Source organism: Elephas maximus, chromosome 5 (assembly GCF_024166365.1).
Source record: "Elephas maximus indicus isolate mEleMax1 chromosome 5, mEleMax1 primary haplotype, whole genome shotgun sequence".
NCBI lineage: Eukaryota > Metazoa > Chordata > Mammalia > Proboscidea > Elephantidae > Elephas > Elephas maximus.
The window spans coordinates 11,797,613-11,824,510 of NC_064823.1; the positions used below are offsets into that span (position 1 = coordinate 11,797,613).

Sequence of the window (26,898 nt, forward strand, 5' to 3'; positions counted from 1 at the left end):
CAATGAAGTGTAACACTGCTTATTATCAGTCAACAACACGAATGATTTTTTGTCCTGTTTTAACATTTGCCACATTCTGACTGAGTCATGATTTTAAAGAGCAATTTAACTCCAGTTCATAATTTTTGGAAGGGAAAAAGAGTACAACTAATGCACGGTTATTAAAGTTGATGTAGAGAATTGCAAGGAGTTTTTGTTTTGTTTTTCTCCTTACTGCAGAAGCAGAGGATTTTGACATTATAGAACATCTGACTGCACATTATTAAACTACTAAGAAATGAAATGGGAGAATGAGTAATTAAAATATGTAAATCTTCTACTATAGTACTTAATTTGCAATGTTTGATAAAGGCATTGCATTTAATATCATCATTAAATAAAATAAACATATTCCTTAATATTTCCCAAGATGAAACATTTATATCGTTGACACCATTATACCTGTAAAGTAATTCTAATGTCATGTTTGAATATCTGATTTTAAATTATTTCACAATACTACATTCACAAGTTAAAAATTAGAATGGTACATGTGGATGAAATACTTCTAAAAACTGTCATTTGACATACCTTTGAAACATTATGACATTGTTTCCACAGGAAAATTTGTTGACTTCTTACTGCTTTAAAACTGACCATGTTAACAAGGAGTAGGTATCATGATTAGTCTTTTCTGAAATAATGAAAGACTGTCTAATAAACTGGATATTATTATTCTTTGATGAGTATAGAATTTATGGGAGATTGGATATTAGGATGACCAGATTAAATAGAAAGCCTATTCTAAAAGTCCTGGACATACTGATCCAGTAAATGTTTATTTGGAAATCTTCAGTATTTGTTGGTTGCCTTTATCCATGTTAGACTCCCCTTCATCTGCAAATGACATTTTAGCTAATTCACTCATATCAGCCTTATTTTGTTGTAACCGCTGATTTATTTTTGATTCAATAGAGAGTTGACTAATGACCTAATCACTTATTATTTTATGTTTAAATAATGTTATTTGTCCCACAGTTTTGCTAAAACTTTTATTTTGTTTTTGGTAGATTGATGACATAATCTGAGCCCTAAAATGCAAATTAGTATAACTAGCTGCTATGATATATTCAAAAGTAACGAATACACAAACATATGGTATAAGAAGGTGCTTTAAGGGAGACTATATACAATACTATGAAGGGCTACATAATTAAAGAAAACTTATTTAAATCAAATTAGTTCGTGTAGCCATTATATGTAAAGCAGGTATAACCTTATTTTCAATGGCATGTAATAAGGAAGATGAATGTGTATTTTCCCCCGTGATTGTAACCCAATGCATGAAAGGTTTTAATTAAAGCAGACTGGTTCAACAAGAAAATCACTTTCTTGTTTAAAAAGCAATTACAACGGACTATTTTCCAGTTAAATTATATAGAAACATTTTCTTAATAAAATAGTCTATTATTCAAAATATTAATGTAGAAATGCCAAAAGTTTGATAAAATGCACTTAGGGAATGTAAATGTGCTTTTTTGTATTATAGATGATCAATTAATTTTATATATTTTTTTAAGAATCCCCCAAAGACTAGAACATTACACACATAATTTTTTAAATATAAGCTGATTGGGAGTATGACATATTAATATGTAATTTGATAACGACAAAATCAGTGATACAAAGATATCACTCACATGTATACATCAAAGACCTCTGAACATATGTACGCATTTTACTGCTAAAACTAAAGTAAAATCTCATTTAAATTACATAAAATTAGATGAAAAGCATTTTTTTAAGTATTATGTTTTAGTCTATTCTTCAATAACACAGTGCAGCTCAGCCTATCATTGAACATAATAAGTCAATTAAAATAAAGTGAAATATTTCAAAATAGGTCTGTAATTTAGGTTGGGCAAACATTTAGATGTAATGTTGAAGGCTTTTTAAAGGGGAGTTGTGGTGATTTTGTTCTTTGCTTGGAAGACTGTCTCACATTCTCTAATCTTTCTCTCTCTTACTGGTGTTTCAACAAGCAATAAACAACAGTTAAAAATATATATATACATAAAAGAAAGGAAAATGCATCTCACTGAATTTAATAATTAACCTGTTGACAAAAATAAAAGACAAACTTTACTTTTCAAGGAGGAGATTCATGAAGAATTTTCTTATTAATAAAACACTGACTACATTTAAGCTATTAATATTCACACATAATACTGCAACAATAATATACCATGTTTCTATCTCCAGATTTATTTATTTTAAATTTAGGGATCCTAAATATCTTAGAGTTTTTCTTTATCAGTTCAAATATTTATATATCTCTATATATTCATATAGAGTTATAAATAGATTTTATCTTCATGTGTAATTAAGAGTCACAAAACTATGTAAAACTATGTAAAATAAAATTCTGTGTGAGTTATGATTGAGGACTTTTTAAAATAGTAACTTTGAATTACATATTTTACACCACAAAATGTACAAACACCCAGTGTTCTTTTTCTGTTTTTTGTTTTCTAACAACATATACAGGTGAATTTATAGATCCTTTATAAAAGTTTTAAGTGATTCTAAATTCAAAGCCGTAGAAATAGAATTGAAATAATGTAGATTGTAAGATATTTTGATATTACATGTTCAGTGCTCAGTCTGATAACATCGACAGCTACATCTTTGGCATTGAAAATTCAGTACGAGTTCTTGACAAAATTTTGTAGCTTAGAGCGTCATTTTCTTTGAAACAAGGAAAAACAGGGTTGACTAGGATATGAAAGCTGGAAGGAAACTATTAATGATGACTTTTTTTTCTCAGTAAGTTTATCTTTGGGACCCTGAATTACCTTTTATTTTATTTATGATGTGGACTGTATGAATCCATTTAAAAACCAACTAAGTTGTACCACATTTTAGGAAAATTATATAATATAATATATATATTTTATATTTATTTAGAAGCTTTGAAATAGTACAGTAAACACTTTGCAACACGGTGTATAAACTACAGAATGTCTTTGATATTTTTGTGGGTTTTCAGAATACAATTTTTATAACCCACAGGTGAAAAGAACATAATCACAATCTGTAAAGTTGGGAATAGTTTGGGGAACACTTGATCACACAAAAATAATATAAAACGGTCAAGTTTAAAACAGTGATATTGCATTTATAATGCACAAATTTCCTTTATCTTTATGACTGGCTTCTCATGGTGAATACAAACATCTAAAGGGCTCAGTGACATTTGGAGAGAGAAAGATACATAGTGCTGTAAACAGGCACACACTGATCGGAGAGGCAAGGTCAGTTGCCTCTAAAGTTTCTACAGTTCTGCACATTTCAACTCATTTCTCAGGCCTGCTGAGAGCAATTATGTCCTAAAATTGGCCACGATGACTCCGCCAGCAATCTAATAATACTCGGTTGCACAGAACTAACTGGATGGCCAAGATAATGAAGTTGAAAAGTTGATGCTTTTGTTGGTCGACTTTGTGCAAATCATGCTGCTTCAGTAAGTCCTGTCGAATTGACTAGCATATCCTTTTCCGTGCTGTGAAAAACAAAAAACAGAAAAAAAGGCTCTAAGACAAAGAGGCTGACTTTTGGAGTTTAGAAATGCACAGTATTCTAAGAGAAACAAATACAACTGAAAACAAGTTGTGCCTCCACACCTGATCCATGCAGTGTCAAAATATTTCACTGCTACCTTGACCTTGACCTTTAGTAATTATTTTGTCATTTGTTACTGACATTTGTATAAGTCAGTTTTACATGGGAGAAATGTACACATTATATACCAAACATCAGTTATGTGGACATTAGCTTTTTAAAACTATCCTTAAAACAATCCCTACTTTACTATTTAGATTTGATAATTGCACATACATACTAGTATTTCAGAGCTGAAGTTAAAGAAATAGGCAATAAGCACTCACTTAATAGGCCCAATAGCTTCCTTCTGACTCATTAACAGCAATGTGCAATGTTGCTCTTCTGAAGGTGTGGACAGCAGTTCTGTCATTCTGTCACAGCTCTGATATGATGCAATCAGGGACATAGCTGTGGTAGAGTTCCCATTACCTTTAACAATGACCTCTTCATTTGAGTACTTCCTTAAAACTCCTCCCAGCAAAGAACGTGGGACACTCTTTATTTCCAAAAGAAGTCTTTAGAAAATTCTATGAATAATTTATGTAATTTAATAATTTTTAAATTATATATATTAAAACCAATATAAAATAGAGAAATAAGTATACCAAAAGATATTCATGTAGTTTAAAAAATTCAAAGCTTGTTCAGACTTTCTAGTTTTATTTTACTTCTTTTTGCCTGTAGAATTAAAAATATGTAAATTTATCCCCTAAAAGGGATCAATTTTCTCACAAAGAGGGTAAAGCCAAAGTAGAGAAAAAGATATTACCAATTTTGCTCTATAGTTACCAAACATATAAATCAGAGTGTCAGGATTCAATCGTTCAAGTGTTATGATTTCTAGGTGTTTCATTCATTTATAGTGAAAAGGATACTTCTTCCTACCTACCCGTAATCCACGTAGTATTTTGTGAGTATAATGAGAGAAGAAACTATAACCTCGAAATTAATATCTGCCATATAATAGGTTTATAATAAAAATATGCATTGTTGTAAAAATCACATATCATATATATGTAAATGTCTTAAAAATTAAGAACTATGCTAAATTGTACAATTGAATTGTTTTCATCTGGCCAATTGTTGCCTTTTTTTTTTAACCAAATGGAAGAACATGTTGATTAGTTCAAAGCTTTTCCTATGATATGTCCAATCATTTCAAGTAGATTACCTAGTCATCTGTTTTTCCAAGATTGTTTTCTCTGATATTTTCTTTATTATTTTTTATCATCAACTCAGTTTCTGACCAAAATAATCAAACATTTCTACACAAATTTATATTTTATCAGGGACACCAACCTTAAAATTATAAATCAAATACCATCACTGGTGGAAATTAAAATTAAATTGATTGTTTATATGTACTCTGCATAACCAGGATTAAACACAATCAAAACATTTTGTTTTGTGACTGAGACTGGAAGGACCCCAGTGGTCATGGCCCCCAGACCTTCTGTTGGCCCAGGTCAGGGAACATTCCCAAAACCAACTCTTCAGACATGGATTGGACTGGACAATGGGTTGGAGAGGGATATTGGTGAGGAGTGAGCTTCTTGGATCAGTTGGACACTTGAAACTATGTTGGCATCTCCTGCCTGGAGGGGAAATGAGAGGGTGGAGGGGGTTAGAAGCTGGCGAAATGGACACAAAAAGAGAGAGTGGAGGGAGAGAGTGGGCTGTCTCATTAGGGGGAGAGTAATTGGGAGTGTGTAGCAAGGTGTATATGGGTTTTTGTGTGAGAGACTGACTTGATTTATAAACTCTCACTTAAAGCACAAAGAATTATAAAAAAAGAAACTGTGATAAGCAGTCATCATCAATGTAATATGTCTAAGTAGTCTGAAAAAAATTTTGTAATATCATATAATATGGATTAAGACTAATGGTAGCTAACAATTATTAAGACTTTATTATGATAAGTGGTGAAAACTGTTAAGTACCTGACTAGTAGCCAAAAGGTTGGTTTTTGAACCCACCCGGAGTCACCTCAGAGGACAGGCCTGGTAATCTGCTTCTGAAAGTTCGCAGCCTTGAAAACCCCATGAGGCAATACTACTCTGCACACATGAGGTTGCCATGAGGCTGCACTGAAGGCAACTAACAACAGCAACAACATAACATGGTAGCTTTAAAACCGAGCTGGTCATAATGCTAAAGAGAATGTCTAAAAAGCAAATATAGACCTTGCCTTCTGTGCAGCTTAATAGAATTAAGTCTTATTTTCCTATGCTCTTAAATCTGAATTTCCTGTTTCATTAAAGCCTGAATTAGATGATCTCAAATCTATTTTGTTTTTACTAATCAGAATTTAAAATTCTTTAGTAAATTAAATAGTTAGCCACCAAAGAAAATGAAGTTTATAAAATTTATTGGCTACAATAATGATGGTGACCAAATAAGGTATACTCCAACCTGGAGACAGTTTTATGAGTGAAAAGGAAAACTATTAATAATTACATCAGACATAATGTTATACAGTCCTAGGCAATCCAGGCATATGGCCATCCTACAAATAATTTTACCTATTTCACAATAACTTGGAGGTATTAATACTACAAATCAGAAAATGCTGGCTTATAGAAAACATCATTCAAGTAGTTCAAGGGCAAAAGAAACTCAAGAGTGATCACCCAAACTATAAGCAAATTACTTATGTGAAAAATGAATATACTAAAAAAGCTACATCTTAGTATAAATACAGAAATTAGTCAACTTAGCACATGATTTAAATCAGACAAATATCATTTCTAATTAGGCTAAAAGATTACCTATGGGAAAAGCTATTGGCATGGACATAGTATGTTCATTTGATTTAGTCAGGAGATAAAAATAAATTTAGTAATTGAGGCAGTTAATTGTCATAAGAACACAGGAAGTTTAGTACATATTATATTAAGTACCATAAATACACATGTAAGCTTCAAAGACATATTTTAATTCATCCTTACAGTTACATGTATGTTGTCTTTAAACTCTACCTATTTTGGTAGTGCTCTGAAAACTATAATCATATTTTATTAAGTTTGCCTCCCACCTATTGGTGAATTTAGGAATGCAAATCCGAATAGGACAAATTTAAGAGCTGAATTTGAAGGTCAGAAGGAATTAGAATGGGTAAGGATGATTTCCTCCGTTTCCGAAGCTAATCCCAAGCATCTGAAGTGCTGTCAGGCAATCCAGAGAACACGCAAATATTATTTCCAAAGCTCTCGTCACATCCACTGTTTCAAGACTTTTAAGAAGTGAGTTTGAATACTCAATGATCGTCAATCCTTTGTGACTGTACTAGTCAACGTAGCAATGGTAGTAGGTAGACAGTATCCAGGAAAACCGATCAATGTGATTACATTGTAGAGGCATTGCCTCTAATAGTATTCCATAGTTTTAAGTAATATGACTATACATTACCTGAAGCATTTTCGACTGCAGAATGGGTCAATTATATTGAATCTCTCTGATTTCTCTTCCAGTCTATATAAACTTTGGAATTATCAAAGACATTTGGAAATTCTTCTTTTCTTTCTGTTTCACAAACGCATTCTTTTCCCCTCACTATGCATCAGCAAATGTAGGGAACTGGTCACTCGGTGAGGGGGAAAGGTTTTGTTTTGAATCAAATCTAAAAGTAATAGGAAAAGGGCTGCTTGTGTTCCTTTCTAACTTTATGCTTTTACTGGTTCACTGTATTTTCATAGAAATGTGAGATTTAAGATACTTATTTTAATGACTGACTTATAGCATGAAAAATTGTTCATAAAGACAAAAATATACGCAAATATCTACCTCCTTATAATTTAGCATATGCATATTTTTTAAGAAAGTTCATGGTGTATATTTTTCTTTATATTGTAGAATCCTGTTATTGTCTGATAATTTGCAAAACATGATATTTTGCTGTGGAATGTTGAAAAATCCCGATTAGCTACTGACTTAAGAAGAATAAATGTAATATGCATGCTGAAAAAATAACTGTAAGAGTATCAGTACTGGTATACTATTTATACCAGGAAACTGCCTGATGAAGAATGATTTTATATGATTCATTAAAATGACAATAATTTGAATATTCACATCCCCGTACTTTCATAGCACGAAGTAAAACACCCTTTGGGCTTTGTGGCAGTATAAGCCACAGAAGCTGAAGTGATAAATGAATCTTATGAAGTAACCTAATACATCCCTTCGACTGAAAGAAAGAACAGCCTTTAAACAGCCTAGATGATTGAGACTCTCCACTACAGTGAAAAACTTCCAGAGGCTGAGATCAGTAACCTACTCCGAAGCTCATTCAAATGTTTAATGAGCCTCACAGTCAGGACACTTCTTTATATATAAAATGAATCTAGCATACAAAAGTTTGAGCCCGTTACCCCCGTGGAAGTCAGAAACACCTGCTCTCTGTTCTCTGCGTAAAAGCGTATGATAAACTTAAAGACAGTTTAAAAGTAAGCCTCCGTCAGAGATTTGTCCAGTTCAATAATCAGTTCTTTTAACTTTCTGCTGTCTTATCCTTGAACTGCTTTTGAGAATTTTCTTTAAAATCTCTCTAAAGACTTTTTAAAAAAGGTTTAACCCTTACATACAGAAATAAGCATAGAGATTTTAACTATTAAGGTACCTGATTTGTCTTTAACCTACGCATTGAACACCTTTATATTTGCCTTTACTTTTAAAAATATAGTTTCATATTGTTCAGATTGTAAATGCTTTTTCCTCTTCACAAAATTATGAATAGATATTAAATTTAAATATACATATATATAATACATACATATTGACATATATACTGAAAAAACTAATTACATGTTGTGCTTATTATGGATTGTAAAAAGATGGAAGCCTAATATTAGTAATTATATAGTCTTTTTGTCCAATAATAATGCCTTAGTGAAGCATAAACTACTTAGTTATGTTTATTTCATAATGTTCACACTATCCTCTTGCTATATATACATTTTTTATTTCATCAAATAGTATGCATTTTTATTCTAGCTTGACAGAATTAAGGGGGAGTCAAGAATTTGTTTGGAGAAGGTGGTTCCCATATATAAACTTGATTAATCATTTAGAAAGGAAACTTTATGAAATAAAGGAGTCACACAGCCCTTCAGATCATTAACATAAGAAAAACGTAGTAAGGTCAGGAGCTTATTTTTAGTTTAGTCTATGTGTGTGTTATACTTACAATATAGTTTGCAATTAATAAATGCTTACTAAATTGAAATATACATTCATGCATATTTTAAAAGAGAAGAAACTTGGCAAGTGTAGTTTTGTGGAACAGAAAACACCAGTGATTGAGTAAAATGAATCATTTCTAAGAGAGGACAGCAACATGTTTAGCACAATCCTCTATTCTTAGAGTTGCTGGAGTCCCCTCCCGAAACTCCAGCATTACCAAGATGGCTATACTCTAGCCTGAGACTATCAATTTGAAGACTATGGATTAAAGATAAATTTGGCCTAATTTTCTCACTGAGTATGATATGTACAAAGAAGGAATTTATTTTATAACTTTAAGGTACCCTAGAGATCAAGTAGAGTCGATGCACTCTGCAAAGCCCTGAATTTCATACCAATGAAAATTTCAGAATTTAGCATTATTTAGTGTTTACTTTTAATCCAAACTGTATTGCTATGAAAAGGAATTAGTTAAGCCTTGGGTATAAGAGTTTCTATTTGTCCAGAGGTGCCCTGGAGGTGCAGTGGTTAAGAGCTCAGGTTGCTAACCAAAAGGTCAGCAGTTCAAGTTCACTAGCTGCTCCTTGGAAACCCTATGGGGCAGTTTTACTCTGCCTATAGGGTCGCTATGAGTCGGAATCAACTCAACAGCAATGGGTTTTGGTTTATTTGTCCATAAGTACAGATCACAAGAGTGTATCACTACACTATTACCCTCACATAGCTTTCTATGAGGAAGTGAGTCGTAATGGAACATGATAGATTCCTTCTAAAAAGAAGATTCATTGGCATATAGGAATTTTTCTCTCTATATATACATATATATATGTATGCGTGTGTGTGTGTGCATCTATTTTTTTTTTTTTTTGTCAAAATTACCTTCTTGCAAAGACAATAGTACCTTTAGAACTGGTTCATGAGTAAATATCTATTCTGTGGGTTACTGCAACCATGTCAACTATCTCTAATCTTCTCAACAGGGTAGACGTAATTATAGTAGCTCAATTGTGTTCTGTTTTAAAACCCTTATCTCTAACTATATTAATGATGAGTGCTTCAAACTTTCCCCAAAAACAGCTATAGTGTATTAACTCCTTTAATTAAGATAATACACTTTACTATTATCAGTACTTAAGTCAATTTGAGCAAGCTATCTAAAAAACATAGTAATAATTCATAAACTTTCCATCTAGACCAAAAAAGTGTTAACAATCTATGTTAAAAACATGAAACTTTTAAACTCAAATATTTGTAAAATACGAAGACAATGTGTTTGCCTAGAATTTTATATATTGAAGGGATCTAGCCCAAAATTTTTTTAGCCCAAAATTACCTAAAGATTAAAACAATGTCTTGAAAGATTAATAAATTTCCCCTTAGAGGGGAAAATATAATAATAGGACATGACCTCACCCATAACACTTTTGCCACGGCACCACACTCCTCTGACAAACAAAACCCCACTGCCTTCGTTGAATCTTAAAATGAAATTTGGACACTGAATTATTTTTATATGTCTTGGACCTACATTGTTATAACCTTAGAAAAAAAAATTCTAACATATATTCCTTTTTATGTTTATTATATCATTGAATTTTTTTTCTGGAATCCTTCGCAATAATCCACTAAAATACAGAAACTATGATTTGTTCCAGTAATGCTTGAAAATGTCATCCATTACATTGACAATTAAGAAGTACCCTTGAAATTTCTTTTGAGGACAAATCACTCAATTACATTTTACTTTAATAAGCATAGAGGACCCTTTCCATTTAAGTATCCTTTACTTTGCCATTATTTTGTGTATCTGAGATTCCAAAAAGATATCCATATGCTCCTTTAAAGAATAAATGGTTCCTAATTTTATTTTTGAGAATCACAAAACTGATAATATTTGCTGACATTTAGACACTTGTATTTCAAGTAGTTTCCCTCAAAACATTATAAGGAGCTCAAATTAGATACTTCTCTGAAAGGTTGAAATTAGCATTAATTTCTCAAAGCAGAAGGCATGGAAAATGCCTGAATGGGATTGGTCATTCCTACAAATATAGGCGCCTACGAAGAACTATTGTTGCCAAATAACATCATTATCATAATATTTACCCCAACTACTAGTGATGCAAACAACTTCATTTTTTATATGAAAACCAAAAACATGAATTCCAGCAATGTAAGATGAAAAAATATAAGAAAAAATACATAAGACCTTAATTTTTAAAATATATGATTATGTGCTGAATCAATAGAGCCTTGTGTTTTGCCATGATGCTGCCCAGTTTCCACACTAAAATGGACTAAGAAGAAAGGCCTGATGATCTACTTCTGAAAATCAGCCACCCAAACCCTGTGGATCACAATGGTCTGATCCACACCTGTTACAGGGACGGCACAGAAGCAACCGCTGTGCATGGGGTACCCACGAATCCAGGCTTGCTAACAGGAACAATAGCCTGCTCAAACTAAGGGTCAGATTTCAAAATAATTTAAACACGACCTTAGACAATTAAGCCACAAAAATAAGTGAAATGTCTTCTGAGTCAATAAGTAAAATACTGGTCACTCAGTTAATACAGGATATTTTTTATCAAAATAGACACATCCAGCCTAATGACTTAAAATCTGTGCACAAACGTATGGCTAGTTATTCAATGATCTGATTTCCTCAAACATAATTCAGTTACTTTTATGTCAGAGAAAATAGCAGGTTAAAAGCAGAAGTTGTAAGCTCAGAGGGAGTTGAAAATACTGACACCCTAAAAAGTGACAGCTGACCAGAGAGGATGGATGGAAAAACACCTCCACACTAAAGCATTTAGAGGCATAGGTAAAAAGGCTCAGGAGGGTTGTTACAAAAGATGGAACTCCCAGTTACATTTGAATTTTAGATAAACAACTTTTTTTTTTTTTTTTTGGTATAAGCATGTCCCATACAATATTTGAGAGTCCTGTATTTAATTTGCTAAATCTGGCAGTCCTATCCTCAAGGTACCCATTTCATAATAGCACAGATAACACTAGTTACCAAGGACGCAAGTAAAAGGCTGCACTTTGTTCTCTAATTATTTTGTAAGATTGTAGTTTTATAACTTGTGTACATATTTCTATTAAAAAATTAGAATTAATTTGTCAAAATTCAAAAAGAGGTCAAGAAATAAAACTCAGTTATTTCATATGAATTTATATTTAATGACAAATTGCCTCATCACCATTTGTGAAGAAAATTTTAACTGTCAGTTAAATTCTTTCTTTTTATCATAAAGAAATTTTAACCTGGCTTATTAGTGAAATCCTTGCTTTTGTGAGGTTGATGTAACACACTAAATAAAATGTTTTTTCTTTGCAAAATAAACATAATTTTTCATTATTCTAAAACTTAAGCCTATATGTATATATACATACATTAGTAGTTTTAGTTATATCTGAGAAACCCATTAAACCACCTCCCTCTCCTTTCAATTTAACATATCAGATAATCAGATATTTTAAAACTGATAAACAGTGAATCAAATTCAGCTAAAAACATTAAAAAGTGCTAATAAGATATTATGTTCAAATACTCATTTTAGTGATATTCTAATTAGATGTCAAGATTTAGATCTTTAAATAGTTGTATTACCGTCTATAAATTTAAGCTTCATGTTCAATTATGGTCCATTTTAATTATTGCCAGTATTTAACCATATAATAATACAAAAATGATATATTACACATTTGTTATCTATGAAAGTATCACAATAAATCCAGGGCAAAAATCAAATTTTAAATAATCGATTTTAGTTGGAGTTAAACATTACTGACAAAGTAAATTTATATGTATAATATCTATATCATTATTAAAATACGAAAAATGTACAAACCTACCTTTATATCTCATAATAAATTTCTTACAAATATAACAGCATTTTGTTACACTACATACTTTAAAAAATGGATTTGAGATAATCCTTAGTTTCCACAAGTCCATAAAATAAAATGCAAAATCACACATAACTAAGAAAAAAATCTGAAAATAGCTTATTTTGAAAATAGCTTATTCAATAATTATGATGAATAAAAATACCAAAGACTTAAAATGTATTACATGAGAGCCCCAGAAACCTAAAGGGAAGTCAGATGACTACTTCCAGCCATAGTTGTCCAATACTTTGATCAACAACATCCTGCCCATAATCATGTATCCATAATGGGATTCCCTTTTATGTTCATCTTTCAAGTCGCCTTGCGTATGCTTGATGTTTACATATATGTTTTTAAATGATATGTGACAGAAAATTTTAAAAAAAGTGAATGAAATTAGCACTTGGTGATGATGGCACATTAGTTAAGGAGTTATGAAAGAGAAAAGGGTGGATCAGAAAAAAGAATGCAAGAACTAGTACTGTTAAGGCCAGAAAAAAAATAAGAAAACCATGGAAAGTTGAAGAAGATGAAATCCGGGCCAGGGGAGTTGTATTTTAGGTCTGGAAATAGGTTTGGTTTTTGGCATTCAGAGCCTGTAGGAATTATATTAATTTATCTAAGTCAAGGTAGATGCCTAGACAACGAAAGCAAAGCAATGCTACTGGTTTCCTTGGTTTCGGGATGTGTCATTTATTGATTCATTGACGTAGTCTATGAGAACATGTAATATCTACTTTGCCCCAGAAACAGTTCTGGGGCATGGGCTCTAAAAAGAATACACATGGATTCTGCTCGAAAGTATCTCACAGCCCAACGAACAAAACAGCATGCAAACAATTGTTTTACAAAAGATTTCTGCAATAGCAATCATGTATAAGAAACTACAAGAAGTTACAGGGAAAAGTCTAAATAATTCTGTCCGGTAAGGCTTCTCATTAAAGGTAAAGAGAGATGAATCTTGACTGATGAGTGGGAGATGGCCATGCAGATGGAACAGGGGGTGGTTTGGTAGATGAGAGAGCATTCCAGAGGAAGAAAAAAATGTGCAAAGTTACAAAAGGGCCTGAGAAAACATGGTGTATCAAGAAACTGACAGAAGCATTGAATGATACGAAGTAAAAAATGTCAGCAGGGATTAAATATAAGGGACTTTGAGATGTAAATGTAATTGTGGTGGCAACAGACAGCCTGAAAAATATGAATGAGGAGAATATTAGAGTCTTAGAGAAATCATCTAACTAATTGACACTAGAATCATAGAGCAATTATCTAATTAATAGACACTGTTGTTGTATGCTGTTGAGTCAATGCCGACTCATAGTGACCCTACAGGACAGACTAGAACTGTCCCACATGGTTTCCAAGGAGTGGCTGGTGGATTTGAACTGCCAACTTTTGGTTAGCAGCCTGAGCTCTTAACCACGTCGCTACCAAGGCTCCAGTGGAAAAACAGATTTTTGATTTTGGCGAACTAGGCAGGACGGGTTGAGTTTGGGGAATGCAAAAGAAAACCTAAGTGTGTGTTTTTTCAGAGAGTTCAGTGGAGAAAACCCTGGGTTTAAAGTTTACATTATCAGGGAATAGTTTGCATTCCCTCCCTGCAGATTTTCAAAACTTAACAAAATGTTTTGCAGTCAGAAAGTCTGCCTGGGTGTTTTGCGACTGATACCTTCAATATAATTGTAGAAGGAAAAAAGTGATGAAATGATTTGCTCAAAGAAGTGACTCTGTTCCTCTATCTCAAGCCTCGGGTAGTCTCAGCATCAATAAAAGCTAGAAACCTGCGGAAGTAAACCAGACATTTTTTTCCACAAATTTTAATGAAGAAAAAATAAGACAGATAATGATCATAGGCTAATACTAAATTCACTTTAGGACAAGGAGACTCAATTTTTTTCTTTTTATAAAAGATTGCTTCTGGGGTTATTCTTTCCTAGAGAGGCACTTATGAGTAAATTTCACCCTTGAATGATCTGGTGTGCAACTCACAGAACTACTGAAGGCACACAGGCAATTTTTTACGTCATTTAAAATAACATATTTAATATAACCTATTTTAAGTGTTCACAGGTCCCGTACATTGGTCAAGTCTCTTCTATCCAAAAATAACTCCATTCATAGCTCATTTACTAGTATTTTTTAGTTGTGATCTTTCCTCTTGTCTACTTTTCATTTCCAAAACAAAATCTTAAACAATTTTAAACAGAAAACTATGCTTGTTTTTCTCACTGGCTCGCTGCACAGTAAAACATGTATCATACGTAATTTGATATCTTACCTTTTCATTTTACTAAAATGCAGTTTCTGGGGTGTTCCTAATCGCTTATCAGTTTTTCAATCAAAACTGATGCTCTCCCTGTCCATAAACTTAAAGAAAAAATTATTATCATTGGGGATGCACCCTTCTGTGAGTTGTCCAGTCTCAAGACTTGAGAACTGTTTTTAATAACTACTTTCTTTACTTTTTATTCTTACATTTACCTTCCTAATCATATGAATTTTTTTTTTCCAAATTTTCTTCATTTAAAAAAACCTTAGTGATCCCTTAATTTTTATTCTCAACCACTAGTATTTTTGTTCAGGTCATTATTGCCACAAAGCTTGACCACTACAGTAAGACTCTGCCAGTAAAACAAAAACACAACATGCGATGAATCCTTACTGACTTTCTTCTTAAATTGTGTCCAGTTTCTTAAGTCTGGGATTCAAACAGTGAATTGGTTATAAACTCCCGCTATAGTATCAGGTGTAGTCCCAAGTAAAAAGCATGGATCTCTCTAACTAACCAAGAGACTATGGCCAAGTTACTAGGCATCTCTTTTTCTCAGTTTCATCATCTATAAAATGGGAATAGTAAGACTATCTCCCTCATTTTGTTATTGTAATGATTAAATGGATTAATATCTGAAAAATGTTTGGAATAGAGCCTAGCTCAAAATCAAACCAGTTGCCTTCAAGTCAGTTCCAACTAATGGCGACTCCATATGTACACAGTAGAACTGTGCCCCATAGGGTTTTCAAGGCTGTGACCCTTCGGAAACAGATCACCAGGCCGTTTGGGTTCAAACAGTCAAATTTTCAGCTAGTAGTCAAGTGCTTAGCAGTTGGCACTACCCAGGGATTTCAGGATTCATAGTAAGTTCTCAATAATTCGTAGCTACAATTACTCTGGGTATTGTTATTCAAAACATAACTTTCAAACGTTAACATACAGTACCCTCTTGTATGTATCTTATATATTTAGCAACCCAAAATATTCATATCTCCATGTCAGTTACCTGCTTCTGTAATTCTATACTTCTGGTCATGCTATGCCCTGCTCCTAGAATGCCTTTTGCCTCTACCAGTTAAATTCATACAGTTCGTACTAGACTATTGACCCCAAAGTACAGCTCTATGAATCCTTCCTTGATTACTGAAAGGGATCTTTGACAAAGATAGCCAGAGACATTTTATTCTAATAACATTAGTATCTTCTTGTCTGTTAATAAGATGCAAAACTAAAACAACATAGAATCATTGAAAACCAGTGCATTTGAGTTCTTAATTGCAGTTGACTATGACAATTTCACAAGCATAATATTAAATGAAAAAAAAGAATTAAACCTTTTAAAAACCTTATTCCTTTCATTGTTGGGAAAGAGCATTATTTAATGCCTGAAGCTTCAACATTTTATGAAAAATTTTTGGTCTTCATATGAGACATAAATCTAAAAAGACTTGCAAATATATGGTTTTTAAATACAATTAGGTACTAGGACTTAGTTGTTAGGTCTCTTCTTACTCAGGTGAAATAGTGATATATATGTAAAACTGATGTAGAAGGCAGAAGATAGAAAACACACAGTCATAAAAACATGAGAACTACATGGAGAGCTCAATAAATAAACCATTAACAGAAAATAATACGTGTTTGATTTCTTAGGCATTTCTCAAATAGCCTTGTGACACCATTTTCTGGCTCTAAATTTGAAAGACAAAGGTACAAAAATGTAAATATGAGGCTGACTGAGAGAGGTTTATCAGATAACAGGATTTTCGTGAAGAAAAAAGGCAAGAGAATCTTTGGGTCTGGAGCATCCGCACTAAGACAGACTAGGCAAAAAGACCTGGCCATCTACTACCAAAAATCAGCCAGAGAAAACCCTATGGATCATGACTGTCCGACTGGCAACAAATCATGGGGATGGGGAAGGACTGAGCAGCACTTCATTCGCTTGTACATGGAGTCACCATGAGTTGGCTGGACTCTGGGGCAGCTAACAACAGGTGTTTAAACATTGTTGTATGGCGGACAGAGATATCTTTGAAACATCTTACAGTTTTTCACACCAACAAACTGCAGTAACTTTGTGTGATGATTTTAGGGCATCTGTGTCTTAAGCACTTGGCTGCTAACCGAAAGGTCAGCAGTTCAAACCCACCAGCCAGTCCTCGGGATAAAGATGTGGCAGTCTGTTCCCATAAAAATTTACAGCCTTGGAAACCCTATGGGGGCAGTTCTACTCCGTCCTACAGGGTCTCTATGAGTTGGAATAGAGTCTATGACAATGGGTTGGTTTTGGTTTTGGTGTCTTTTACATGGTGATTATCTCTTGAAGTAAACATATCCTGTTTAAGCCCAGAATTGTCTAAATAAGTCACTTTGTACATGGCCATCGGTTTTTATCACTTTTTAAGTTTTTGAACTGAAAAAGTATTTTATGTCTTTTTCTATAACCTTCAAAGATAAGATGCTGCTTCTCAGACTAAAATATAAAATCTGTTTCAAAAAAGAGTATCATTTGTAAGATTACTTTTGCTCTTTGCTGCACGTATCAAGTGACTTCTTCACTCACTGTAAATACACAAATTAAGTAAAATACTGAGAATATGAAAATTTAGAAGTTATAATCATGCTTTTGTGACTATTTAAGCTTGGAATTTTAATTTTGTCCATACTCAGGCTGATGTCTCTGTTCCAATTTTAACTGAACATACAGTTGCTCTGAACACTTAATGAGGGCATCTTTGGGCCAGGCGTGTACTGCTTTAAATATATTAAATAATTTAATATCCAAAATGAGCTTTTGCAGATCTGTGTCATAGATGAGAAGAAAAGAGTTACAGATGGGTTAAAGAAATTGTAGAAGTCACAGCTAGTAACTGGCTGGATCGGTATTTGAGCCACAGACTGGCCCCATCTTGGAGCTTTTAACTGCAGCAAATCACTGCTCTGGTATGAGGACCACTCTGCTAAGTGCGTACAAGGTCACGAGAGTGAAGAAAGGAAATGCATCCTTTCAGAACAAAATCAGAAAATGCTATCTTATGAAATTGAAAGTGCCAAGCTACGAAAATGACAAAATGAATAAAATGAATAATACTTAGAAAACCCTTCTCTGAAATATTAAGACCACAGTATTCTTTGAGCATTCACTGAAGAGACTACAGACCAACCAGGTGAGCAAGTTGTGTCTCATGAACACTGTAAGGAGGTTGAAAACTTTCCACTAGCACTGTAACACACCCAAGGTTGGTTTATTCCGGTTTTAAAATTATCTGAATGGAGGGCTAGTGGTATGCATGGAGGTGTGGGAAAAAAATGTCAGTAATTAAAACAGATGCTGCTGAGATGACCTGATCTGATTATTTCGATCTGTGAAGTAGAGACGGTATCCCTATACAGAACGAGGATTAGGCTCTGTGTGATCACCAGGAATCAGTCTAATTTCCTTTACGTTCTCATTCAGAATTCTGATAGCATTTGTATTTTTCCAATGGACAGTTCTCAAAAGCAGTTAAGTTTATGTGTATTTTAAATTAAGATACTGACCTTCTGATATGCACACCAGCCTGTGATAAGTTCATGAGCCATAACCACATTCCCATACCCCAGACCTTGAGGACATTCATAACATCTAGTTCTAAAGAAAACTGAAGACCACTGTGCCTGGAATAATAGGTGTTCAACAGTAAGTTTTCTTAAATGTAGGTCACACTGTTTTCTCAGCTATTTGAGAGTACCTGCCTCAAACAGCTGATTAAAAACATTTTAACAATATTCAAGTGTCATGTTGCTATTCACAATAAATAGTAGTACTAAAAATAATGGAGCCCTGGTAGCGCAGTGGTTAAGAGCTTCGCTGATAACCAAAATATTGGCAGTTCAAATCTATCAGACACTCCTTGGACACCCTACTGGGCAATTCTACCCTGTCCTACAGGATCACTATGAGTCAGAATTGATGCAACGGCAACGGGGTTTTTTTGGTTTTATTGATATCTCTCTGAAATTAAAGAAAGCCTGGTAAATGTGAAAACTTTGGAAGATTAAAAAAAGGCCATAGCCTTAAAATTAACTTCAAAGCAATATTACATGCCCATTGTAAATGATTTTAAAGCTTTTTATTTAAAGGAAAGAATCTTCCATCATACTAGATATATTAGCATACTTTCTATAAGCATCGTGAAACTATAATTTCTACAAAGAATTCCTACAAAGCTTTAGCAGTTTAAATTATCGAAGATTATGTTTCTAGGTCACAAGCTTAATTTTAAGTGTTGGAGATAAAAATTAAATTATTAAATGTCAAGTATTTCCTAAAACTAATTCCAATATAAGCCTGAATTTAAAAAATACGTATATCTTTAACAGCAATTTCAGTAAGAGTCTATTACCTTGTTATATAATTTGAGAAATTATCATCTTTGTACCACTACATAATTTTAAAAATACAGGTTTCCTTAGTTCTTAGCTTAATTCAAGTTCAAGAAAATTAGAATCCAGTCCAATCTGTATACAAAAGGAATTTCCACATTTTCTATTGCCTATTTAAAAGTAAATATATTTTTATAATAATAAAATATTCATGTATCTGACACAAAAATGTTTACTAGGTCTGAGATTCCATTATCTTTGACTCGTAAAAATAACTGTTCCTTTATAACATTCCTGAATATTTAGGAAATTGGTGCCTTTATTATGTCTTATATCACCTATTCATGCCTATAAAATGGGCACTCAATAGGTAGCTACTACTGTTATTTTTAATTTTAACCCTAATATTTAGCTAAAGAATTCACCATTTGATTATTCTCCTTTTCATTTTGTTTTTCTTATAGGTATGATTAACTCACACTTCCGTATTACCAAGCCAGTGCTGCATTTTATTCTGCTCTCTAGATTATCAACCAATAATGTAATGAGCATATATGGCCTGCTTGCTCTATCTCCAAAATAAGTATGAAAGCACATATTACTACTACAGTTAAGAATACCAGACAAGTTGTCCCTGAATCATTAATAAGGTCTTTCATTTTTATTTAATTCCAGGCCATTTCACAGTTAACTGCCACCAAAGATTTTCCTCAAAATTCAGCAGGAGATAGTGTGATGTCAGAAGTGGAAAATTCTTAGTGTAAGAGAAGTAAGCCTTCTCGGTTAAGGGAAAACTCAATATTTGACAAAGATCTTTTAAATCTATAGTCATCTTTCTCCTTTGAGACTCTTCCCTTTCACCCCGTTGCCAGGACCAGGTTTGAAAAGCATTTTTGGGAAATAACATCACAGGGCTAGAAAGTCTTATTCCACCAAGTCACAGATGACATGCATATGTTTAGTTTGTAAGGCTTGCAAGGTAAAATGTTTCCACGTCCCTCAGGAGCAAATGCCAGGACCAGGATATTTCCTATAATTTGTAATTTAAATCTTTCCAGATGGAACATAGATCCATTTCCTCTTTTCAGCTCTCAATAGAGGCAGATTAACTGATCCCTATCTTATCTGTATAACATTCGTTTAAATACTTAACATCTATTATGTCACCTTTCCCTTTCTGAATTCACAGACTCTCAATCCTTTAAACTCTCTTCAGCTAAACTGTTTTTCAAAATATTAATCTCTTTACTATATTCAGAGTCCCCTCGAAGTATTAAAGTCTATAATTTGCCGTAATTGTCTAATAAAGGCTCAGAGAAACGTGAAGTACCAACATCTCAATTTTTTTACTGGTATTTGGGTTAACATATTTGAAAGTTTGTTTCCATAAAAACATCAGTACGATAACATAAGATTATGCTTCAATCAGTAATAAAAGTGTAAATACAAACGTTGAGCATTTTTGAAGGACTAGACACGAAAAGAACTCCAAAGATAGTGAAAGAAATCATACCCAAGGAGAACACATACCAACTAAGTTGTCTATTTAGCTTACACACCAATGAACATCAAGCTCTGTGGATAGCTCTCCCTACATTATCATTGAAAATAACTGGCTACTAAATTTTAGTGGAACTCAAACTTGATGCATTACATCATTTATTAAAAATATAAAAAGGTTAAAACCTATCTTTGGTTAAAAGCCAGGGGCAACCCTTGGGCTAGTAGTGACTATAGGAGACAAAATTCTGCATTCTTGGAAAATCAGTAAAGTTTTGGCTACTGGACACAGTACCTACTAATGTTTGGGCTACTGATTACACTGGTGTGCTCATTTTATTAAAATTTTTGAGCTATACCTTATGATTTTTGTACTTTTCTATGTATATTATTCTTGAGTAAACAGTTTTAAAATGAAAATACTTAATAGACACCCCAACCAATTGCTATCTATGAGCCTCATTTCAATCATGAATCACAACAAATTAATTGTAAATAGAGATAATATTTATGAGAAAATTGTGGAAATATGAACAATAGTTGACAGTAGTAAGGAAATTTATGGGTTTTTTTTTTTCCTTTTCTTTTTTTAAGGTGAAATACTACTCTTGTGTTAAAAGTAAACTTTATTAAACACTAGCTGAAATATTACTGGATGAAACAACAGAATCTCTGGATTTTTTTTTTTTTTTTAAATCTGAATAAAGGGTTTGGATGTTAGGGTTTGGATGAAACAAATTTAGCCAAGTTTTTATAATTGTTTAAATCGAGTGATGGAAAACCTAAGTAGTTAACTATTCTACTTTTGTATATGCTTGAAATTTTCCATCCTAAATTTTTTTTTAACATAATTCTGTAGAACTCTATAAACTCAGTATAATATTGCTTTTTATTAAAATTGTTCTTATGGGAAAAAATACTTTGATAAATTAAGGATGGAAATATAGGTAGGTATTGTTGATATGGCCTCTAGTGTAATCATCTGATGTGTGATTCTCTAAAAATAAATCTCAAATCAGCACTATTAGTGAATAGCAAAGGGTTTAGTTCTGACATCAGTTTTATTAATGGGAAAAAAAAGAACAAGAACTTTATCCTAATTTCACAGGTCAGACTCTAGGTTTCTTATATTTTTGAGGTATACTAATATATGGCAACTGTCAAACCACCACACTAACTCTAAAATCTATGTACTTATTTCTAGCACCATTTCAATTAAAGCTACATGTGAAACATTTTATCTTACATAAACCATTACAGGATTTTTCATTTTCTGTCATCAAGAAAAAATTACTAGATCCTCTTGGTCGACTGTTGCCACTGTTCACTTAGAATCTTCTGAGGACTGCTTACATGTATTCTACTTTTAAGTGACAAAAGGCCGTATCAATTTACTTATACATGAGATAAGAGGGGACCCCCCCCATATTTCCTTCGGGTGATTCAAAACTGAATCCAGAAAAGTGCATTTGATACCAATTTTACTTATGTACTATATCTACACTTACGTCTTTTTTTTATTTAAGACACTTATGTCTGAAAAAATTTTGACAAGAAACATTTAAAAATATACTTTGTATGCAAGAAAGTATTAACTCTCAATTTTCAGCCCAAATAGTTACTGGCACATACATGAGCCTCAGAACATTTGATCATCTAGTATGTGTAAGTAAATATCCAACACAGGTAATGTTGGCATCTAGTGCAAGATTCTGCCTAATGTCAACATGAAAAGGAGGAAAAAAGTCTTAGTAATTGCAATATTTTCCAAGCAGTAAAATAATGTCTTCCCAATAAATACATAACACTGGTAGCTGACACCGGGAGCCCTGGCAGCACAATGGTTAAGAGCTATGGCTGCTAACCCAAAGATTGGCAGTTCAAATCCATCAGCCACTCCTTGGAAACCCTGTAGGGCAGTTCTACTCTGTCCTATAGGATTTCTATGAGATAGAATCGACTCACCAGTAATGAATTTTATTCTTTATCTAACACTCTCTTTACTGCCATGGTTACTTTTGCTACATTTATATATTCTGAATAGGTTCTAAGAAAAAATTACAACCAGTACCTTAAAAAGTAAAATTAAAAAAAAAAAAAACAAACACCAAATTTGATTGTATCACTTATCTGGCTCTAAGCAAGCACCATACTGTCATGTTCTGATCATGAAGCAGCCATTAGTTAAATAAATTTACTCTTGTATTTAACACAATCTCAGCCTATTCTTTCTCTGGTAATTGATGGATATAAGCTACTTAAAAGTATAATGCCTCTATAATGGATGTGCATGTGTACAAGTATATCCACACAACTGCATCCTGAAACAGGAACATAGAAGATGTATTTATTATCACTCGCTGAACTCAACAACTTAAAAAAGATATCATTGATAATTCAGATTAACAGTGGAGCCCTAGTGGTACAGTAGTTAAGAGGTCAGGCTGCTAATCAAAAGGTCCACAGTTCAAATCTACCAGCAACTCCTTGGAAATCTTATGGGGCAGTTCTACTCTGTCTTATAGGCTTGTTATGAGTAGGAATTGACTTGACAGCAATGGGTTTAGTTTTGTTTTTTTTACACGTATATAGAAACCTTGGAGCGCTGGCGGTGCAATGGTTAAGAGTTACGGTTGCTAATCAAAAGGTTGGCAGTTTGAATCCACCAGCCACTTGGAAACCCTCTGGGGCAGTTCTATTCTGTCCTATAGGGTCACTGTGAGTCAGAATCGACTTGATGTCATGGGTTTGGTTGGATTTAGTGTAAATACAAACTTTATCCAATAAAGTTCAAATATGATCTCTTCAATCCATATAGTTAAAAGAAATGTATATCTAGGAAAAGAATACAGGTAAGTAAGTGCCTTGTTATTTACTATATTTGTATACATATGAGGCCATATCATGCATCAGTTAAGAGAATCAGAAGTGAAATTCACACCAATAAATCATAACTTAAAAATATTATTTGCAACATTCTAGCTTCCAATTTGCTATTGTACATGTTCCTTTGGTTCATAATTACATTTTGGGGTTTCGTATGTTCAAATCTCCTGTTCTTCTCACCTAAAAATAGATCAAGCTTTTCAGTGATTAGAGAGTCTTAGAAGACCTCAATATAAAACTGCAAGGATTTTGTTAAACTTTGAGAAACATTAAATTGAATAACATTATGTTGAGTTTTACCTTCATTCGGCAGTATTATTTAATTTTGAACAATGAATCTCACACCCTGAAATAGTTTCCAAGATACATTACCTAAATGATGCTATCTAATTCCTATTTTTTTTTTAATTCCTATTAAAAGGATTTCAGAAGACACACACTCGCCCAAAAAAAGTCTGGCGCATTGTGTATTAAATATTGTTTAATGATATTAAAATGCAATCGAATTTGTATATTCTAGACTTATTTACAATACCTTCATAAATTAATGCATTTAAATTTTGACCTATGTAATCTTCAGTATGTTGAGGCAGAAAAAAAAAATTCCAAGTAGACAATCCTTTGCACTGAATAATTCTATTTACATTTTAAGTGGTAATCTTCTTTTGTTAAGCTCTTATGATGGACAAAGTGCTTATATGGGTTTACTTCCAATGTACAAAACAAGAAAGATGATGAAAACGATCTGTAATACAAAATGAAGTTTATAAAGAATATTAATATGCTAAATTCAAACTCAAAGTATGCATTAAATAAATTGCTTTGAATAATAGACTAACAAACTAGAGCATTGTGAAATATTTAATAAACATATAAATAAATTTTATCAATAAAATCTTCTTTAAAAAACTAAATGTATAACTTTGTATTTAATCAAGTATCTGTGAACTCACAGATGTAATTAAGAGCGTGCAAGTAAATAGGTCCTGCATGAGAATTACATAAGAAAAACAAGTGACTGCACCAGAGGGAAATATGTGCCTACAGCTTTATAAAAAAGTGCAAGATGAGTGCTAATGTAGGAGGGGCCGAGTAAATATGTAGATCTTACAGACAAGGTAAGAAAAGGGAGTAATTAAAATTCTAAGAGAGTTAAGAAATAGAAAACAAATTTAGCTCTTCTGGAGAATATGAAATAAGTTCCTAGGACCAAATAAAAGAAATTTAAAATCCCAAAGTATTGAAAAACCCAATCATTTTTTACAAAACGCTCTGGTTAGGTGCATTTCCATCTTTTGAAAGAGTTCAAATCTACTTCTCATAAAAAGGTGCAGGTGCAAGCTACAGGGAATTAAACTAGTTTAAAGCATAAAAAAGGATCCCTGGTAGTGCAATGGTTAAGAGTTTGGTTGCTAACCAAAAGGTTGGCAGTTTGAGTCAAACCAGCAGCTCTCTGGAAGAAAAGGCTGGCGATCAGCTTCCGTAAATATTACAACCCAGAAAACCTTATGGGGCAGTTCTAATCTGCCACATGGGGTCACTATACGTCAGAATTGACAGCACCCTACGATAGCAATAAAACATAAAAAAAAATAATTGGAAGAGAAAAAGTTTGTCTGGAGATATTCAAGAAACCCTGGTAGCATAGTGTTTAAGAGCTATGGCTGTTAACCAAAAGGTCACCGGTTCGAATCTACCAGGCGCATCTCGGAAGTCGTATGGGGCAGTTCCACTCTGTCCTATAGGGTCACTAGGAGTCGGAATCAACTCAACGGCAATGGGTTTGGCTTGTTTGCTTGGAGATATTCACAACTGCGTGTGTGCAGACATGTTTATAAATGAAAGCATAGGGATGGCATTAAAAGAAAATCTGAGTATTTTAAAAACACACATTCATTCATGCATTCATTTTTAATATCATAATTATTTAGCATTTATAATATACCGCATATGGGTAGGAGCCCTGGTGGTGCAGTGGCTAAGAGTGCAGCTGCTAAACAAAAATTTGGCAGTTCGAATCCACCAGCCCCCCTCCTTGGAAACCATATGAAGCAGTTCTACTCTATCCTATAGGGTCACTGTGAGTCAGAATCAACTGGATGGCAACGGGTTTGTCTGTCTGTTTGCTTGTTTTGGATAGATGGGTAATGGGTCTAAGTATGCCAAGGCAGTACTTGTATCACACAAAAAAAAGGTAGAGCAGAAGCAGATTTTAGCAAGGTTAATAAAGGGTGAAACAATATTTGCTAAGCATACTATTTAACAATGACAATGTAAATTTTGCTTTTAGAGTATGAAAGTTTGGGTAACCACAGGTCTAATAATCAAAATAAAGTCAAGTTAATTTGATGTCATATTAAAATGGCACCTTAAATATTACAGAGACTTATACAGATAATAGGAATGTTGATAAAAAGAATTTAGAAAACTCTTCAACAAAGGGAATAAAAATTTCTTGGATATTAACTAGTTCCAATGCACCCAAAGGCACAGAATTTAAATTATATAAGCCACAGAGAAGTATCGGTGTCCGAAGAAGTAAAAAGCAAATTCTGTCTACATAAATTGCCAGAAATATGGATGTAAAATGAACAGTTCTGTTTCATATCCGGACCTCATAAGTAGTTTTACAGCCTTCACTTCAAGACTGATTAGTTGTGGTACATCATTAGCCAATAAATAAAGAAAAAACAAGATAATATCGTATCTCATGTATCTAGTCCTACAAGGAGATTCCAGTCAACTGCTCCATCAGTTACCAGGAGTAATGACATGAATTGTGGATAAATTATCATTTTTCAAATAATCAGAACACTGACTTCTAACAGTAAATATATAGAAAATATGAACCGTTGGGTTTTTTGTGTTTGCTTTGTTCTATTTTTTTTTTTTTTCCATACTTTTTCCTGATCCTGAGTTGTTATTTGTCTCCTGCTCAGCAGGGTTGAAGTTAGTCACCTTTTTTTGTTTATTAGAGATCTAAGCTCAACTCCTAAGTAAAGAATTTAAAGGAAAAATAGTATGACTGGAAGGATTATAAGGCCAGAGTTTCATCACAGGAGCAAACTAAAAAAAGTAAGAAAATTAGTTTCAAGAATCTAGATGTTTTCTTATAAAGAAGAGTGGGAAAACCAAACAAAACAAAA

General features: G+C 33.1%; 1 protein-coding gene across 1 annotated transcript in view; it reads right to left on the reverse strand.

The window, feature by feature from the left end:
* Positions 1-3,090: 3,090 nt before the first annotated feature.
* The window catches only part of PCDH10 (protocadherin 10), a 43,913-nt gene continuing 20,105 nt past the window's right edge, over positions 3,091-26,898 (reverse strand). The window contains exon 5 of the mRNA XM_049885323.1: positions 3,091-3,541. Within this exon, the coding sequence (XP_049741280.1) occupies positions 3,522-3,541 (20 nt within the window). The 3' untranslated portion in view covers positions 3,091-3,521. The remainder of the gene's footprint in view (positions 3,542-26,898) is intronic.